A 20,591-nucleotide genomic window follows, 5' to 3' on the forward strand; every position below is an offset into this window, starting at 1 on the left:
GAGTAAAACTATGCCTCAAGAAATTCAGCACAGCATATATTTAAAGGAAGTAGGACTCTGAGAAAATTATTTAAGGTTATATCTGAAAAGCCCAGTTCCTGAAGTTTCTTAAAAAGTGGTTAATTTGATTATGCCCATTTCTACCTCAAGTGTAAGAGATGAAATAAAAAATTTCCTCATGTAGAGAGAACTGGGGTATTACAGAAATCAATCAAACAATGGTTCTAAATACCACATTAAATTAAATTCCATGAGTTACTCTATTGTAAAGAAATTTATGAATTATTAAAAGTTATGAATTATTTTCTGAATTATTACAAAATATCGACATTGAAGTGTATTAAACCCAAAAGAAAATAATAATTTAAACATGGAATTTTGCTTTATATACAGTTCAGTCATATGAGTTTGTGTAAGTAGATACATAAGCATGACAGAAAAATACATGATATTTTAGGTCTTTGAACTTGCCTTAAAACATCTTTAAAATAATCCTTACTTTTTCTGTGGTTTCCACCTGACAACTGTAGTACCTCTAAAATAATGTCTACAATAATATCAAGACATAACAATATTGCTGTTTAATTATTTAACACTATTAGTAATTTTATCTATGCAAACACAGTTTCAGTATATCCAAACTTGTGACTGTTTTCTGTACTTCTTTCTTTCTATAATTTTCATTGCCTCGTGGTCAGTTTTCTACTTGCTTTCACTTCCAGGTGAACACTGTGTCCAAAACCAGGAACAAGTCCTTGGCTACTGCTGTCAGTGGTCACTTCTCTTATACTTTCGAATTGATGCCCATGAAGTAGGGACATTAGGCAGGAACACAGTGAACTCCCACCACTGAGCACAAATCCAGGGAACTGGGAGGAGGTGAGCAGAAGCATTTCTTGGCTGTTGCCCCACCTTTGCTTTTGCAATGTTACTTCCATCCTACTTCACCTTAACGGCTCCATAATGAAAGATTTACTTCACAAAGTGTTTCAGATTAATGGCCTTCCAAAATGTTTCCGATGAAAAACAGATTTCATTGCTTTTCTGAGATTAAACTTTTTTCAATGATCTTGACATTGAAAAGCTCAATGACATTGAGAGCTCCTCAAGATTTTAGATAAATATTACTAAGTTTAACAAGCACATTTTATTAAAATGTTTTCTAAAACATTTTACTAAATCAGTTTTCTAAAAGCAAACTGATATAAGATTAGAGGATGAATAGAAGGTCGTGAGAGTGAGTGACAGCAGGACTGAGGGAAGATAATGGGTTTGGATCAACCTGCTACAGACTTCAGACACTAAACCAAGTTTAGTCTAAAACATATGTCTCCCTTCTATCACTATGCATGTAAGGTTATATGATAATGAAGAAGTATTACTGTATAATAATCATATGATGTTCCAGAAATTTGATGGCTACTATAAAAGGTCATTATATTGCACTCAGCCTCTGAAACAACATAAAAAAAAAGCTTCCTTTGCACAGATATCTACATGACAGTATACTTTCAAAGACATAATATGAAGATTTAAAATATGTTTAATATATGCTATCTGCCTCAATTTCTCTGAAACCATACTTTCCTCAAAGAAAGGTGATGAAACTTTAAACCTGAATAATTTAAAGAATTTTTAATATGTAATTTAATATTACAGTATTTGCCAAAAAATCCAGGAGCCCATCTATTGTCTTTCAACTCACAATGTACTGCAAGGCCTACATAGCAATTTTTTGGTAACTAATATGTACAATGTATGATAAAGCTGACCGAAATCCATAAAAATTGTGAGAATAGATTGACACTTTTCTATTCAACACTACACTGGCCGGCTAATGAAAAATATAATGCAAACGAAATACCGTCTCCATGGTAATATATGGGTCAATTGTAAGGAATATGAAGCTAATTGCTGTATTTTCATGGATTATAATAAAAATGATGACCCGCAAGTCAGGATTTCCCTTGTTGTTAATAATAATCTGAGTTAAAGAGCTTCTGGCTAACAATGAACTGCTAGACACATTTGCCTAGTGAATAAGTTCTGCTTAATTAAACTTCATTGAGGGAACTGCTACATATTTTACCAGCAAAAAACCAAAACCAAAGCCACAAAAGAAAAGAAAAGCCAACTTACAAAGTGGAGATATATCTGTGTTGGCATTGCCTCCCTTAAGATTCATCTTCTGAGCTTGACTTGCAGGAACAGGCTTGTAGGATTGACCTGTGGCTCTGTACATGGCTTGAACCCAGAGTATTCTATCCTGCTCATCGTCACTAGCAAATATCACAGTATCGCCCTCTTTGACAGCGTTGAAAAACATCCGACCACCCTGGAGACCTGAAGCAGTAAATAAGAAGGTAACCTTGATAAATACAAGTTACTTCTCAATCACCATCAATGTTTACTACATCACTGGTTTTACTCAGAGTATGTGTGTGTGTGGAGGAGTGTGTTAAAAAAATTTATAGGTATTTATGACCTAGAAATAAGATAAATCTAGAGCTATAAGGATGAAATGGTAATATATAGAAGTGACATAAGTAGAATAAATGTGGAAATCACAGGAGAAAATATTTAGTGACTCCACTTTAAATTCAGCTCCAACTTACTTATTCATCTTTCTGCCATATGCTATTTTGCTTTTTTTTAAACATATTCTCCTTCTGGTATTATTTTACTAGCTGGAAATCCCTGTCAACTTTATCTCTTATTGAACAGAGACAGCTGCATATCCTTTATCAGTGCTGCTCTTCCTTAGTCCTTTCTCTCATTTCAGTGTTTTTTTTCTGAGAGCATGTAAGGAGAACAGGACACAACAGCCAACATGGCTGTGCTGGGATTTCTTTATGACAGAATTATTTCAGTTTTCCAAATGCCTCCTGAGTATTGTTTGCCTTCTCAATTATTCTGAACATTGACACAACACTTTCAAAGTGAAATCTTTAATGTCTCAGAAGTCTCCTAATTTTGTAACCCTCCACTGCATAGGCAGAATTGGTTTTTCTCTGCATGTGATTTCCCTCTTCCATTTTAATATTAACTTGTGGAGATTCTTCTGGTATCTCCAAACTGATTTTTGATTACTATGAGTAACTTGTCTTTTACAGGCATTGTCATAATTTGTCTTCTTTTCTAAATTATTTATGAATATACTTCACAGTATACTGCCACAGGCCACCACCATCAAAAAGAGAAAAGGGGAAGACTAACTAGGACTGACAATTTTCTCCTTGTATTATATGTGATCTTACAATGTTTCAGGAAAATTTAGTTTATTTTTCATTAGTCTTGCAACAAACTTATTTCTAAAAGCATGATTTTTCACATCAGAATGTCCTAGTGGAATAATTGCCAAAGAATCTTGGGATTTTTTTCTGCCAAAGAACCTTGGGAGTTTTTGCTGCTAGATCAAAAGGAGCAAATTGAAACAGCTATTTTACACAAATATATTGTGCTACTTCAAAATAATGAAAGTACCTGCGTGAGGAGCTGTGTAATCCACAGTGTATCCTTCCAGTTGCATCAGTTCTTGAGGCTCAGACTTCTTTTCTCTGTAACTGCACATTGCAAATGTGTATTGGCTAACCTGAATAAGAAAGGACTTCTTAATTAATGAATTGCATTTCAGAACTGTATAACAAAGGTACCATGGTTTAAAATAGCTTTCATTTGCACTGAAGAAATAAATCCACTTTTTTTGTCCCTTTCCCTGAAGCATTTACAGTGTAGAATTTTTCCTCCTTTCCTCTTTCTGCCAAAATGAAGGAAAAAAAGCTCTAAAACAAATAACCCACAAACACATCTCTCTGCACTTTCCCGAAATACATTTTGGGCTGGTGCTTTATGAAAAAATGAAGAGAAACCATCTAGATTCTGGTAGTGAAAATACTTAGTATTGTGGTACTGACCAAATTACTCAGTATACTGTAAGAGGAAAAAAAGAATTATATTCCAAGAAACTGAGAAAACAAGAACTTTTATGCATAAAAGTACTGTTTGCAGAATGAGTGGCACAATTACCACAAAACTGGTATAATCTGCCCAATTCTAGCTAATGATGGCAAGTATCAGAACCTTCAGTTTGATTTTATAGTCTAATTTCTGTGCCTTTTGCATCTGTGTTCTCACCCAGCCCTGCGCTGCTTGGCTCACTAGATAATGTACCATGTAGGCCAAGCTGCCTGCAGCTGACATGGACAACACCAGTTACCTGTGATCAAGTACAATTATCAAAAAGCTTATGAAGCAATAAGAAGAGAACCTGTCACGAGGTGGTTTTTGACTCTGTAGACAGAATAGAAAATTATAAGGATAGGTGAGGAAAAGCTGACTGAAAAGATAAAGAATGATAAAGAAAGAAATGTGATATCTGTGAGGAGAAAAGCAAACACTGAAATAAAACCAAGGTGCTCCGCTCGCAGTTTTACATGAAGACCTGGGAGGATTATAGAGGATGACCAGAAGAAAGAGCACATCAATCTGTGAACACTTGAAACTAAAGGGAACTGAATGTATATGCGCCTCTGAAACTCTCATCTCCAAGGACTGTAGGATACCTGGCCAACAGACTTGGAAAAAGTCAACATTATTCATCTACTGACACAACTGAGTTAAATTTTCAAAGTGTGTGTAAACCATACTAGCAGCCTCTGTTCTAGCACTGAATTTCAAGTCCTTGATGTTTTACTACTGTATGCTAGAAGTTAATACATAGAGGAAGACTTGTCAATATGTCAATAATATATCAATACAACAGACTGGTCCATTACTGAATGCTTATTTCACATGTATTGACTTCAGCTTATTGCCAGTGAATGTATCACAGCAGGACTATATCAATGAGCCAGAGCTGTCTGGACAGTAAATATTGATTTAACATTGTATTTTTTATATAGCTTTATTGAATTGATAGCTGTTTTAAAATGAAATAGATGACTAAATCCCATCACAGTAGGAAAATTCCTGTAATATTCTCCTCCAGTATTTCAATTTCAGCATAGAGAGGAGAAAATAGTTAAAATTAACTTGACTGGAATAAACCAGTCTCCCAGATGATGGTTCCATATTACACACACATGAAGACTGCGTGTCTCTTAGATGTACAATTTAAAAATCAGATGACACCTGTGGCTTAGAGGAAAAGAACAAATTCATTCTTTCTGTGAAAGGAGTGACAAGTAGGGTAAGTGTTGAAGAAAAGCACGAAGGACAAGGGAGCATGTAGTATTACTGTTTTTCTTTGCAACTTGAAATTATTTTCTGTTCACAACCATGCCTTGACAGCTATCCTATACAGAGATCTTCCCAACAAATATTAAGAGTCACAAAATGTCCTCATCACTTCACACAGGTCCTTGGTAAAATCAAAAACCAGATGAATTCTGTAGACTTTACAGAATTTCCTTCAAATATTCTTGGCTTTTAACATTAATAAAGAACTTGTTCAGTTCTTTTTTTTTAACAACCTTAGGATTTTAATCATTTAGGAGTACGAGGAGACCAGGTGAGTGTGACTGATGGAGCGATAAAGAAATCAGACTTTCTGTAAAGCAGTTTTAGAAGTTTTTGTTCTTTAAAAAGCCTCATTAACAGGCTTCAATCTTTGTATGATACTTATGGAGACTGAGACTTTAAGAGTTTTCTGTCAATAAAACAAAGGAGACAGAACAGTAATCTCCGGACTTACTGTGAAGAATTTCAAATATAATCTGAAGACAAACACCAACAGAAAACAATGACTTTTTTCCAAAGACTTACTAAAATCATTAATTCTTCTGTTTTGGCCACTCAAAATCTACTTTTCTATTTATCTCAAGTCAATATCACCATTCACTAGCATGTGAAAATACTAACAGTTCAGGTTTGGACAAAAAGTTATAAAATATGAGCACAGCACATTTTTGTGGCAAAGAACAACTATTGCACCAAATTTTATGTAACAATTATATAATTTTACCCAATTTAATGTTACAAGAAAGGAAAAAAATAGCATTATTTTAAAAAATCAGAAAAAGTTCTTAATATAGGTATTGTTGCTTTAATTTCAAAGGCAGGAAATATTTACTGAGATAGAATAAATTAAACAGTAAGTACAATCCATTTTGTAATATATGATTTTATTTCAAATTGAGTGCTGGTCAAAGCTGTCAAATTTAAAATTGAGTGCTGTGAAGCTGTCACCAGACTATTACAAGGTCACAAAAATTTCATCCAGAAATTTACGGGTTTCAGTTGAAACATTGCTCAGTGTATGGACCCATTTATATATATCTGTGTAAAACTTGGTAACATTTCTGTTTACTAGGTATACAAATTAAAAAAAAAAAAAGCTGGATGTCTCTGTGCTGTAAGAAGCTTGGAGTAGTACTGCATGTGTTGCCTGAAGATACTGATTTACATACTGATTTATTCCAGAAATCATACATAATTCATAGTTCAAGAATTATTTTATTGAAATTTCATGGCTGGCTACTAACCTGAACAAGGACAAAGTAACGTTTTTTCCACCGCTTCCAAACCTTCTGTCCTAGAGCATACAAGTACCTGCAAAGGAAATAATAAAGGGAGTGGTTTTCCATTAATAAGAAGCATGACGTTAGAAGGACCAAACAAAAATCTGTGTATTAATTTACTCTGTCTACTGAGCTGCTTCTTCAGTGTTGTCATGTGTAAGAAGTAATTTTTCTTCTATTTACTCATATCATAAAAATGCAAAAGAGACATTCCTTTTCCCTCAAAACAAGACAAAAATCAGAAACAAATGATCATGTTTGCAAAGATTAACCTGCTTATCATATTTTATTTCATCAATTTTATTTGAAAAATGGAAAAAGTAGCTTAAAGTAGATACACAGAAATACTTAATGTTATACAAGTTGATGTTCCCCACAGTTTTTATTCCATTTGGTTTCCACAGATTTGCTAGTGTTTATTTAGTCTGTGAGAAGTCAGTCCCAGAGACAGTGTGATAAAATGCTCACATAACACAATGTTAGCAGACACACAAGATTAAATTTTTTTTCAGAGTAAAGTAGAATCTAATTTCCCAAACAGAAGTACTTCACTATAAAGGCTCTTAGATTACAAAAACTCCTTGTCACTTTAGCAATTTCCAGGCTTTGAATCACAGGACATAATCAGGAGTATCAACCAGTGAGAAGAGAAAACCATAGATATTGATACTATTGGGTGGTAGAGAGAGCACCTCATTACCCAAGAATTTGGAGCGAATTTTCTGGCATAATAGTGACACTTTTTCTGTCACTGTGGTCATGTTGCACTGTTGATAACAAAGACAGCAAGAAGAAAAGGATGAGCTGTGAGATTGTAAGCAAGAGCCCATGAGTGGTAACAATCTGCTGCTTAAAACCTGACAGGAGAGCAAAACATGACATAGGAGATGCCCCTTCTGGCTGGCCAGCTTCTGTCAAGGACCTCGGGTACAGCCAGGGTGGTCACAGGCAGAACAAAGATTGTTCAGACCAATGAATCCTGGCTTCACAGGGAGCTCTCCAGAGGATGCCAGTACACACATTATGAAGTAGCTGTAATAGCTAGGATGGGAGATAGTTGGTTAGATGAACAGGGGCCTCTCTGGTAAGAGACTATGGTCTGCTGCCCTCCACTCACTTCTGTGGCTTTGCTGCCTGGTAGTTTGCACCAAAGTCAAAAAACAGAGCAATGAACCAACATCTTATATGAAATGAGTAAGCAAGATAAAGGCAAAAACTTTTTTATACCTGTCCTGGGTGTACTCTCAAGAACATTTTCTCCCACATTAAGCACCACAAAGGACAAATTTATGTCTAAAATAAAAGTTCAGCGTACTGGTTACAAATGTTGTTTTTAGATTATGTAGTGGCTCCATTATTATTATGAAAACAGAAGAACAGAAGTTCTCTGACTTCTGCTACACCTGTATTGAAGGTCTACCTTACTTGGTTACTCTGCTTTTTATTTGTATGAGAAGGAAAAAAAAATTGGCTTTGTGTACACAATTACCAGTTGATGTGGCCTTTTTTCAATATTCCAGATCTTTCCAGTCTTTTAAACTTAATTCTGTGGCTATTGTAAATTCAATGAAAATAAAGGAGTAAGGGTTATGTCAGAAATGGTACAAAAAAAAGGACCTACTAGGGTTTATTTTAAAATTTATATTTTTTTGCAACTAAGGAAGCATTTACCTCACAGACCTATGGTCACACATTCTCCCACAAAATACAAACTGTTTTTCTTTTCATATATGTTTTAGAGCATTACCTTTCCCCAAAGCACACAACATTGCTCTTGCCTTGCTAATCTCTTTACTATTGTCAGAGGGTGGAGGGGAAATAAATTATGAATTTCACATAACCTTGAAGCTTAATGACCTGAGGGAGAAAAGTAAAAAAGTCCTTGGGTGGTCTTTGGTCTCTCTCAGTCCTAAGACTGCCTTGTTCTTCATGGCGATTCATCCACTGCATCCCCCTGCATCCCCTGGAGTATCATGAAGGATTTTTTTATATATGTGAGAAGGTAACTGCCCCATTTTGAAACTGCATTTTGAAAATCCCATTGAAAATACACAGTCCTTCAAAGCTACAGCACAAAGATATCCTGACCATCAGTACAGTACCAAGATATTCTGACCATCACTACAGTACAAAGATATCCTGACCATCAGCACAGTACAAAGACATCCTGACCATGTTCCCACCCTCTTGGCATGTCTTAAACGACTGTAAAGAAACCACAGATTAACAAAGACTTCTTGCCTCTTGCACATCAGAAAACAAGTAACCCAACCTTAGAAACTCTATGCTAATTCTTTCTCATTATTAACTGATCCTGCTCCAGAAATGTGCTTTTAAAATGAGTTCTTAAAAGAACATTTTTAATCAGAGAAAAGAAGATGTTTTTATATTACTTGGCTGCCTTTTAAATTGCTCTTCATGTAAGACATACCACCTACAGTTCTGCAGTACAGGGAGAAATAATATACAGTAAATTCAAAAGTATAAAAAAATAAAGCACACAAAGAGAAATTAAATAGCAATGTGCACTTTTATTCCTCCTATAAATCACTTCTAAGGCTCTAAATAAGAGCTTCCTTGGGAAACAAAGGAGTGGAACATTAACTACCTAACTTTAAAATTCACAGATCGTACATAACATCAGGTTACAAAGAAAATAAAATTCACGACACAAAGCTGGGATTTAGTATAGAAATGCAAAGACTTATGCTGTCTGGTTTTACAAATCACTATAAACACACAGTTATGTTATTAATCCCTCTTCCAGTGACATCTCTAATGGTACCAGTTTTTTCCTTAAGTTTCAGCCATTTACAAGGAATATATGCTGTGCTCATCCTAAGTGTGTTTGCTCCTGAAAGATAAAGAGATTAATTGTTAGTCAAGAGTCTAACATTTTTAGGTGGAAGGACCTGTCTAGGCTTCTAAAGTCTTCTTTGAGTCTTTCTTTCTCATTCATTTTGTATTTGGAGAAAAAAAAAAAAAAAAAGAAAAAAAAAAGGGAGCAAAGGACCTAAGAATCTTCAAGAACCTTCCTATATTTAGACAGCAACATCTAGGATCTGTAGAAACTGCAGTTGAGGTCTAGAACAGAAAAAATCTTCAATAGCCAGTTTTCACAATTAAATGACACTTCGGCTTCACAACTGGAGCAGAAAATTAATAGGTTAACAGATTCAGAAGTGAGCTAAGCCTTAGAGCTAAGTTGAAGAATGTTCTATTTTTAAGATGGACAAATGTGCAACTTTCCATGAGTCTCAGGTAAAGGCCAGTACTGAAAGACAGAACAGAATCTCAGTCATGAACTCACAGAGCCGCTGCCTGCTGTTTCTCTACCCATCAGTGTATCTGCACTCACCCAGAAGACACAGTCCCTCTCTCCATCCAAAATCATGTACACAAAATGCACAGCATCAGTTGCTCAGACTATTTTAAACATCCTCAGCAGCAACAAGAAACACAGAACAGCCACTCAAACACTGTACCTTTAGGCAAAAGATTTAGTGCAATACAAACGAGAAACTGATATTCAGAAGTGCCAGTTCCATATCTCTAAACACTAAAACCACCATTTGCTTCAATTTTTCTTGCTCTCATTTGGGTTCCAAAGTTGGGATAATCTAAAATAATCCTTGAATTATTAAAGTTCAGCCATATACATGGAAAGAAGACACTGAAATACTTCCCCTGTATCTGAACACCATAATAGTAACTGCTTAGATTTGTTTTGAGTTCTCCTTAAGATCATGTTTTGGAATGCTTAATAAATATTCCGACAAGGAGAAAGGATTGGTCTTTTCATGTACATTGAAACATATATAGATGACAGAGTTCTATTCTGTAAAAGTATATAATAAATGAGATACTTACACATAACATCTATGTCTGTTCTAACTCACATTAGAAAGTATATTCATAGTTACTATGCATGTGTGGTTGCCTTCTTCAGTTTTCTTATATTACTCACATAATTTCCAGTAACTTAGGACTAATATACCTGCTTGTACTAATCAAACAGAAAATATGATAAGTCGTTAAATGTCACCCCAATAAGATTTTCTAACATGTTTTGTAGTAACATGAAAATCCAACCAAATGTACAAACCATGCAATCACTTTTCTGAGACTTTTTCTTTTAAAAACAATCTTTTGCAATCTTCTTTTCTTCAATATTATTTAATATTGCTTTTTTTTCCTCTTCACTCACTCCCAAATGAAAAAATAAAAAATGGATTTGTATGAAGTCACAGAATTACATGATTATACTTCACAATTCTTACAACATGGTACAACCCCCCCCCCCCTTTTAATATTTAGTTTTCCTGGGAAATAAATAAAATTACAAGAAATTACATTTCCACTACAAAGCACAGAAACACCCGGATAAAAATGTTTTATATATCATCTCATCTCAGTCAGTATGATTTTCTTCTCCAGAAACAGAACAAATAAAATGAGCAAACATTTTCTTGTAGAAGTCTGGGCATAACCATGTTGTAATTACACAAAGTTTGTACATCTCTCAAAGTGCATTTCCTTGTGCTACCAAAATGCAAAACCGTGTTGCTAAATATTATAGTTCAGTTTCAGTTACATGATGACAGACATAAGATGGCAGCTTATTTGCTTTAAGTCCTCACCTCACTGCGAGAGTGCAGGGTTCCACTTTTTGATGAAAAAAATCAGCACTAATGAATAGCTGAAAAAGCATAATTGTGTGTGGAATACCAGAGCTATTCACTGAGGGAGAAATCAGAATGGACTTACTCCTTCTACAGAGATCATTTTTAGACCAGCCTTTTTATTCTAAGGAATGAAGCAATCTATCTACATTTTGAATGATAAATTCTCTACTTGTAAAAGGCTTCATTTATCACAAACAATGAAAAAAATATAGAAAGAAAAATCAATACGTGTAGCAGTTTAGTCCAGCAAAGGCCTTTCTTAAACAGAAACCTCAGTCAAGGTTGAAAGAGCAATTAATGCAGTCTCAAAAATCTGGGCCACTCTGATAGAGTTCGGTTAACATGTGGCAGAAGTAATCATCCACTTGTGAAAATGATTTTCAGTTCATTCTCAAACACCTTTCAGACACTCATGATCCCATTTAACTGACAACAATACAGGCTATCCATGGGCATCATTGCATTCGCTGAGAGAGCCAATGGGGACCAAATGCCCACAGGCACTTTCAGTCATCCCCGCGTCTTGCATAAAAGGAATCTTCCTTGCACTGCATTCCTCCTTTTATTTAACCCTGCAAGATTAAGAAATTTTTTTGTTTTCAGTTGAGGACAAGGAGAAAACTGATTCAAGACAACAATATGACCTGGGTCATAAGAAACCTAGCTGTAAACATTTTCAAATTCATTTTAGTCCTTTCTGTGCTCTTGAAAAAGAGAACTAAGTAAGCTTTCAACAGATGAAATGAAAAACAATCAGCCTAAACTACTGTAATTATGCTTGCTAAGAATAAAGAAACGTTGAAGAATGTCAAGTAATAAAAACATCACAGCCACAGAAAACAGTTCCATTTACTCCAATAAGCAAGATACGCATGGCATGAACAGGAAAATGTGCGGCTTTTTTCCCTGCTAAACACTTTTCACTTACAGTCTAAATGGTTTTATGACTGCTGGACGACCTGCTATCCCTAGATTCTTTATCAGTGGTATCTTACTGCACTCTAGAGCGCTTCACCATTTGTGAATATGCATGCCAGTACTTATGGAACCTGAGAGGTAACTACAATGGCAACTTGAGAATTATTAATCTAATTTACATCATATCATGAAACCTATCTGGCATGTAAATGTGAGTGTTCGTCAAGACAGAGAAACATTCTTTAGCCTTGAAAGAATTCCAAGCAATAAAAGAATGAAATCCTTCAGATGCAACATAAATGTAGAAAGCACTCTGATTCTAATATAATCTAATTGCAATGTAAACAGGTAATGCAGCACTGCTGCAAAATAGCTGGTGCTGAGGAGCTGACATCCACCCTCTGTGCTTTTTGAGGCACTTTACTTTGGACTAGCTCTGAACTGAACCCATGGACAAAACAGCTACCAGTGTTTTGCAGAATATATGGGTACATCCCTGAAGGTGATCTCTTGGTTTAATTTCATCTAAAAAAATAATAGCCTGTGACCACAAAAGCACAGAAAGCAGGAGCAAAGAAACTGCTTTTCAAAGGGAAAACCTAAATTTAAATTCTGATGTTGAAGTAGTAGAAAAAATGTCAATTGCACTGCTCTCCCCTAAGCTTTCACTTTGGCTGTGGAAACGATTCTTAACGCTGACAGACCTTAAAGAACTTGCAAGCATCTTGAGCGCCCAGAAGCAGCTGGGTGCCCAGCCTAAACACCTCTCCATGTGATCTAGAAAGCCTAAATTGCTGAGAGCTTGTTTGCACGAAAAATTTACTTTTGTTTCTAGGTCATACACATCCACTGATGGAAACAGTCAAAAGGTGTTGAAAACTTTGGTGGTAGGAGATAGTAAGAGCAGAGAGCTCCTTCAGGAATGATACTTGGCTTTGATTATCTCTGACCAGTTATGTACTCCTTTTCACTGCCATTTTTGTATTAATATAATTTATACTTCATAAAGAATACAGACCTCAGCAGAGTTATTTTTTAAATAAAACATGTTAGAAGAATGAGATACATATATTTTCATTCTAAAGACAGTAAATTCTAAGTATTTTCATAACATTTCTTGTCATTATCATGAGTAAGTATTTTAAAGTACTTATGAATTAGCATAAAGTGGTATATCTAAGCTAGCAAAGGCATGAGAAGGATCACAAATAGGATACTTGGTATCCTATTTGTGATTTGAAAGGAAGGACAGAAATTATGATAATGAATAAGTCTAGCACTTTAATTTGTGCACACAGAAGATGCTTATTCAGAATGAGATGATTGTTTTCAAACAATTTTTAAAAATTCTTGATAGCTGGATTAAAAAAAAAAACCCTAAAGGAATTCAATTAAAACCACCACTTAAAAACACCACCAAAGCTTTGAAACAAATCAGTTTAGCAAGTTCTCACTTACTTAGCATTATTCTCTTAATGGGAGCATTACTTGACACTTAGTCAAGTGCTTTATAAACCAAGCAATTACTCCTCACAACATGTCCAGTGCAGGAGGTTAGTATTTCCACATTAATTTCTGTTGGGAGAGAAACCGAAGTGGAAAAGAGCAAGACTGTTCAAAACTTGAAGTCCTAGTGCACCAGAAGAAACACTCAGGAAAGCCTTACAATAGCCCTTATCTTCCAGAAGTTGGAAAATGCATTTCAGAAGCTTGTAAAGCTGTTCAGCCTTTTAACTGTGTGTCAAAACATGCAACACACTTATGATTAAAAAAAAAAAGAGAGAAAAGAAAATGTTATAAGGGAAACAGCAAATTAGCAAATTAAATGCATTTGTCTTTGCAACTCCCCTCAGCCACTTTCAGTAATCACGTTTCCTTTGTATTTTGTAGGGATCCAGTGTAAAGTGCTTGGGGTATATTTCCTCTTCAGAACTTTGCAGATTACCCTTTGGAAGCATCCTTCTGTCTCCCTGAGCTCTCTCAGATCTCTACAGTGCAGACTCTTAACTTAGCTGTTGTAATTAGTTGCATGAAAAGAGATGATATGAAGGAGGTTTTCTGTATGTAGGAATCATGAAAAGTCAACCATGTGGCATTCATGGAAAATGTTTGTTATTTGCTGCCTGACAGAATTATTCATTTTGAAGCACAATTCAGAAAAATAAACCTGTTTGCCCTTTTCAGCCAATTCTATGAGGTAAAACTTCTGTGGATGCAATGGCTGAACTCAGATAATAATGAGTAGAGATGACATTGACTATGGAGATTTCAAAATGTTTGTCACACTTGGCAGAAAACAAATCTTCTTATTTGTGCAACTACAGAACGATCCAGAATGAAAAGCACTACAGGACAATTTAAGCAGCAGTGGCAAAAATGCAGTTAACCTTTTTGGAATTCATGCACAATCTTTTAAATAGCAGTCTCTCCCCATGCTGCAGAAATGAAAAGCTTTTTATTGGCAACTATATGATTTTCTTCTGGATTGAAATTTTGACTTTTCATGTTCTCATACACTGAAAAACTCCCATTTAACTTAGCAGACTTCATGTAAACATTGGATCCAATGAGTACCACTTTTCTGTCTACCCAGCACACAACAGCAAGACAACACAACGCTGTTGTGTATCAGTGGTATGGACTGTCTCCTTCGTGTCTTGAGCACCTCTAAGGAATGTAGGAACAGTGCCGGACATTAATTTCCACTCTTACACAGCAGTGCCACCACTGAGGCTTGTTTCCATGAAGCCAAATCAGTTACATTTCATTGTGCATTTTAGGCATTCCTGAACAGGCTGCAAAAGAGAAATTTAATTGCAATGAATGTTTGCATATGCAAAGAGTCATATCTGGCTCAGAAAGTTCTTCATCTGCAGATGAGTGGAGAATGAAAGAATACTAAAATTATTCTTATAAAAATTTTCCAACTCATCTGATGCTGGCCATAGTGGAAGACAGGTTAGATGAACATTTGGTCCAAGACAGTAAGGCTAATCTAATATTCTAATAGAGTCATTCTGCCTCAAAAAACCTACTGGTGCAGAATGACACCTGTAGGTGATCCTTTCATCAAAAACTAGATTCAAAACAGTACTTTTACACTCCCGGTCATCTCTTGATGATAATACAAGGGCAAAAACAAGGAAGAAGGCTTTCATAGTATGGCCCAGTTCTCTGAAAACATCAATTTTTTAAAAACTTCCCTATATAGAATACATTTAGAATTTTAAAGCTGCCAGAGAAACAAATAGACTTCTGACTCCATGTCACTTTGGAAGAAACTTCTCCAAAAGAACACAGCAGCGGACACTCTGAAGCACTTTCAGGCCCATGCCTCATTCTCAACAGGACATGGAAGGAAGCATGCAGGTATATATTCCCACAGATTCCTCATATATTCATGCTGATACTGTCCCTAGAAGCTTCTTCATATAGAAATGGGGTCTCTGTGTTTGAAACTTTTGAATGGGTTTTTGCTTAAATTAATTTCTGTAATGATTTTCTCAACCATTTAAAATGTTTAAAATCTACACCTAGTAGCACAGTTCCACATCTCAACCAGCTGTGCCTGAAAGCAGCTTGTAGGGTTCATACTGAAACTGGCACCCACTAGTACTATTCAGCAATTGTCTTGTGGCACTGGAGGGGACTTCAGTGTACAGGAATTTGTTTTAGAATCATTAAAAAAATTGGATTTTTATCCTTGGAAATGCCATACACAAGCAAACTGATTTCTGCAGGACTTATACCAGAAAACAACAGAAATGCATCACTGAAAAATATATGCCCGTTGAAAAAGTTCCTTATGCATTTCTTCATGTATTTAGGATTTTAAAAATTGATTGATATAATTATGAAAAAAAATCCTATGATGGTTTTAGTTTGGGTGTTGGTTAGGGAAAAAAAAAGCTATGCAAGAAAGATATAAGCCTATAAAAACAGCACGAATTATCTCTTTGTCAGAAGTTCTTTATCATAACAAATATGTAGAAAACAAAACATTCAAATACTGTTCTCCCACTGGAGTTGCTAAACTGGAACTGATTCGTGACTGGAGCTGTAGGAGTTTAGGAATACAGAATACTGCCTGTGAGGGAGCATCAGAGCCATCTACTGGGGTCAGTCCATTGCTGCTGCACAGACTTGTCTGACAACTGTCTTCCCAAAACGTCAATGCTACACTGATATTCACCTACAAAATTGCCATTAAATAATTTCCTTTTAAAATCCATAAAATCTCAGAGAAAATAGAAGCTGTGGTGCCGATGAATTGGATGTGAGCAGAGGTAAGAAGTAAAGCTTCTTCTCACTTCATGTTTTAGAAGTACTTTTTGAAAAATAGCATTTATTTGCTATTCAAATATTCAAACCCAAATGAATAACATGTCTTCTATGGGAGTTTGGGTGATCAATTAAAAAAAAATACAATGAATATTTTTAGTGCTACTCATAATTTTTGTTCAAATCTGAGATTTAGATTTTTTTAATGTCTTTCCCCAAACAGAATTTTACATGTGTGTGTGTATATATATATATTTAGACATGTATATAAAAGGACTAATTTTCTGCTATAGCTCAGTCAAGTATTAGAGGATAGGGCAGTTACTGTGTCCTGTAAACATATAAGAATAGCTGTCTCCAGTCTTCAAATATTTTATTTACCACAATATTGTAACAGAATTTATTGGAATTTACAGAATTAAATTTTCAACTAGGCTTTAATAACTCCCACATTAAATATTTTTAGACCTTCTTCCAAAATGGATCATGTATATAAACAGAAAAACTTAATGTTTATAGGTACTGAGAAGCTACACTTTGAAACTTCTAAAATTAACATGCAGCTCCTTTACCTGTCCTGGCCAGGAAAACATGCACTTTTTTCAATTACAAACACTTTCACAAGACGATATAAACAATCAAAAGTGAGATTCATTTAGCTGCATTATGATCATACTCACATCTTCTCCCTTGATTTAACCATGCTGCCCTCCTGTGGATGTCAGGACATGTAAAATGCCATGGCCCAGACTAAAAAACTCATTTAAATCGATCCCTGTTACCTGTTTGTGACAGACTTGAAGAGGAAAGAAAATGCTACTGCGTAATCACAAAAAGTGGTTGAATTAAACTTCAGGGCAAGGAGTGTGAAACTTATATTTCAAATAGTTTTGAAATGAGTATTTTAAATTAGTAGAATTTCTTATTGTTCCACAAATCATGAATCTGTGGGAGCACAGTGTCATACATATTAATAATACATTTATTCTCAAATTAGGGGGAGAACATTCATTGCATAGTGATGAGTTACTTCATCTGCTGAAGTGCCAACACAGTTGAACACATACATTATAAAGATTATCCAGCAACTCAAAAAGTATAGAAAAAATTTGCAAAAGTATCAGTATTTGGTAAACCAAAAATGCTAATTAGTTAAACTGTAATCTTTTTTGCCTGGTACAGAGATACTACACACATCTTTAGAAATTATTAAGTAAAAAATATGTTACATCTTCATAGAAAAATATAAAAGATGGTTTGGAACAGAAGAATCTAAAATTAGAAGGTCTATTATCAATTATTCAATGAAATTCTCACAGGCAAAAAAATCCTTTCTTTATCAATTACATTTACATAAAATCTCTGTTATAAGGTGTGTTAATAATCAATAGGAGATTAATATTATGCACTAAAATGCTTATATAACAAGCTCATCAATACTCAAGAGTTGTCAGATTTGTTAAATCACTGGCTTAAAACAGAACAGTGCAAAACAGATCGCTAAAACCTTAGAGTACAACTGCTGGGGTGGCACAGGACTGTTGCTTTTCTTCCAGACTAAATTTGTAAATGCTGACAGACTGTGTCTGAAGTCTAAATCATAAAAAATGCTTTAAATTAATTTTCTCTCTGAAGAAAGACTGAAATTTTTAAAAGCTGCAGAATGTATTGTATTTTCTGAAGCTAAAATACATTAGGAAGTAATCACTTACAAAAAATCTTAACTCAGAAACAAAAATGAAAAGTGAAATGTTAAATTTTAAATCAAGCTGCTCTGTCAAAATATTTTTTATATTGTTGAAAAGACTGTAAAGTAAATAAGAAGTCTCAGGAATGTGGAAAAAATGTAAGAAATTCCTTTGGACCAAACTAGACAAGACAGTTTAGTCATATGCCATTTTGTGCCAATTAGCAAAGTTGCTGACATGCCATATCAATAAAAAACAAACCACCTAAGCAGTGGGACTAATTAAATGAAATAAGGTAATTAAAAGCTTCTCAATATATAATAAAAAAATATGGCTGAAAGTGTTCTATAATGTTGTCATTTTATTTTCCCATTATCTGCTTCTCTGCTGAGTTTTAATCAGTATATCTATATGCATAAAACAGTGTCCAGATGTTAATGTGTTGATGGCAAGAATCAGGTGTTCAATTAAAATATATTGAGTGTGCAAGGAAAAAAAACAAGCCTTCCATTAAGGAGACTATATACAGCTCAATTAAAAATGAATGTAACATTTGTGATTAAATTGAACACTCACATTCTATAATGATAATAAAATTTCACATTACATGGTTACTTTATTAACTTAATCATCCAATTCTAATCTAAGGACCACAGCTATTTTCTGTTTGAAAATGGATCTATTGTTCTCAATATACAAAACAACACTAAAGCTGCATTTACAGAAATTTTTGCTTTCCCTTCTCTGAAGCTTTTTTTTGTTTTCATCAGTAATGAATAAAAAACCCCAATTGTAATGCATGTACTATCTGTAGAGATCTTAGCCTAGCAAGTGTTCTCAGCTACTGGCAATATTTGTAATATTTAATACCTGTCCCAGATGTGTTGCTTGCATAAATCCAGTTTTATTTGGATATCTTCATTACTCAGAATGTGTTTCTAAATGGCTTGACTAAAAGATCTGTAAAATGACATCCCATGCCCAGCCTACTGCCCTTAATCTAAAAAGAATCATTCCATACCCTTAAATCTTTAGACCTTTGCTTCAGATCTCACCTTGCCCTTCAAAACTAAGACTTTAAACCAGATGAAAAAGGTTAGAGATCTACAAACATTCAGCTTTAGAAAAGAGAACTGCTGTCAGCTATCCAGCTATGAGGGGAGTATATTTTTAGGTACACTTGTACTGAGCCAAGTTTCTTACTTTCTTTCATCTGGTCTATGACATAGTGCATTCTACTCAAGAACCTAAAATAATCTCAGATTTTAAATCAGGAGTTAAAAATCACAAATGTAATAATCCATGATAAAAATGCTAACTTGTAAGCCACTGATTTACTGAGCAAGGGCAACTAGTAGTGTATTTAGGAGAAGGTACACTTCTCTCATCACAACCATATTGATTTCCATCTTTGGAAAAAACTATGAAGAAAAGAAGATGACAGTTCTGGGCTGGCAATCTTCCAACATTATCAGACAAGCTCTCCCTGTGGAAGAAAAGGGAAGCTGGTCTGACCCCAATGGAGACTTAGCAGTGGAACTCAAACCTACTCCCACCAGAACACTTCCCCTGCCAATTTGTCCCCAGATTAGTCCATACAAGCAGCAGCATGAAAGGCAGTCTTAGAGGTCTTTGCTGTCCATTGCTCCAAAGGCAAACCATGCACAGGATTTAACGTACATGTGCAGGAATTAACATACACGCATTTATCTTGAGACCCCACCCAGAGCACTGAGTCCAGTCCCTGGGCCACCAACATAAGGACAAGGACCTGCTGGAGTGAGTCCAGAGGAGGGTCACAAAGATGCTCAGAGGTATGGAGCACCTCTCCTATGAAGAAAGGCTGAGACATTTGGGGTTTTTCAGCCTGGAGAAGAGAAGGGCTTGAGGAGACCTTAGAGCAGCTTTCCAGAACCTAAAGGGAACCTACAAGAAAAGAGGAGAGGGACTTTTCTCAAGGACATGTAGTGATAGGACAAGAGGGAATGGCTTGAGGCTAAAGGAAGGTAGTTTTAGATTAGATAGTAAGAAGAAATTCTTTCCCGTGAGGGTGGTGAGACACTGGAAAAGATTGCCCAGAGAAGCTGTGGATGCCCCATCCCTAGAAGTGTTTAAGGCCAGATTAGATTGGACTTTGAGCAACATTGCTGAGCAGGCACAAAGTTAATTTAATATGGGATTAAATTGAAACAGGTTTGTAATGGTAAGCACACAAAAAAGACCATTTGTAGTGTGGGAGAAGTTGCTGTTTACAGTTTTTATTTAAATAAAAAGACCGAGTGAGCTAACAGTGCATAACTCTGTATGAAAGCATCATTAACTACACTGATGACATGACAGAAACTGTCAGCCTGGCAAGGTGATGCCTATTTGGGGATGAGACATACTCAGGCCCCTGACAAAACAGTACAGTATTGATCTGCCAACACAATTGTGTAACAGGACATGGACTATTTAAAGGGAGCTAGCTATGACAAACAAACTATTTGAACAAGAGTGGT

At 35.3% G+C, this 20,591-nt stretch overlaps 1 protein-coding gene across 8 annotated transcripts in view; it reads right to left on the reverse strand.

Moving 5' to 3' along the window:
- Nucleotides 1-20,591, reverse strand: part of CADPS2 (calcium dependent secretion activator 2) — a 280,917-nt gene that overhangs the window by 99,630 nt on the left and 160,696 nt on the right. For all 8 annotated transcript variants that reach the window (XM_030960018.1, XM_030960017.1, XM_030960022.1 and 5 more), the window contains exons 9-11: nucleotides 6,483-6,549; nucleotides 3,484-3,592; nucleotides 2,140-2,343 (exon numbers count right to left, since the gene is read on the reverse strand). In XM_030960018.1, coding sequence (XP_030815878.1) covers nucleotides 2,140-2,343; nucleotides 3,484-3,592; nucleotides 6,483-6,549 — 380 coding nt within the window. The remainder of the gene's footprint in view (nucleotides 1-2,139; nucleotides 2,344-3,483; nucleotides 3,593-6,482; nucleotides 6,550-20,591) is intronic.

Source organism: Camarhynchus parvulus, chromosome 1A, assembly GCF_901933205.1.
Source record: "Camarhynchus parvulus chromosome 1A, STF_HiC, whole genome shotgun sequence".
In the NCBI taxonomy this organism is placed as follows: domain Eukaryota; kingdom Metazoa; phylum Chordata; class Aves; order Passeriformes; family Thraupidae; genus Camarhynchus; species Camarhynchus parvulus.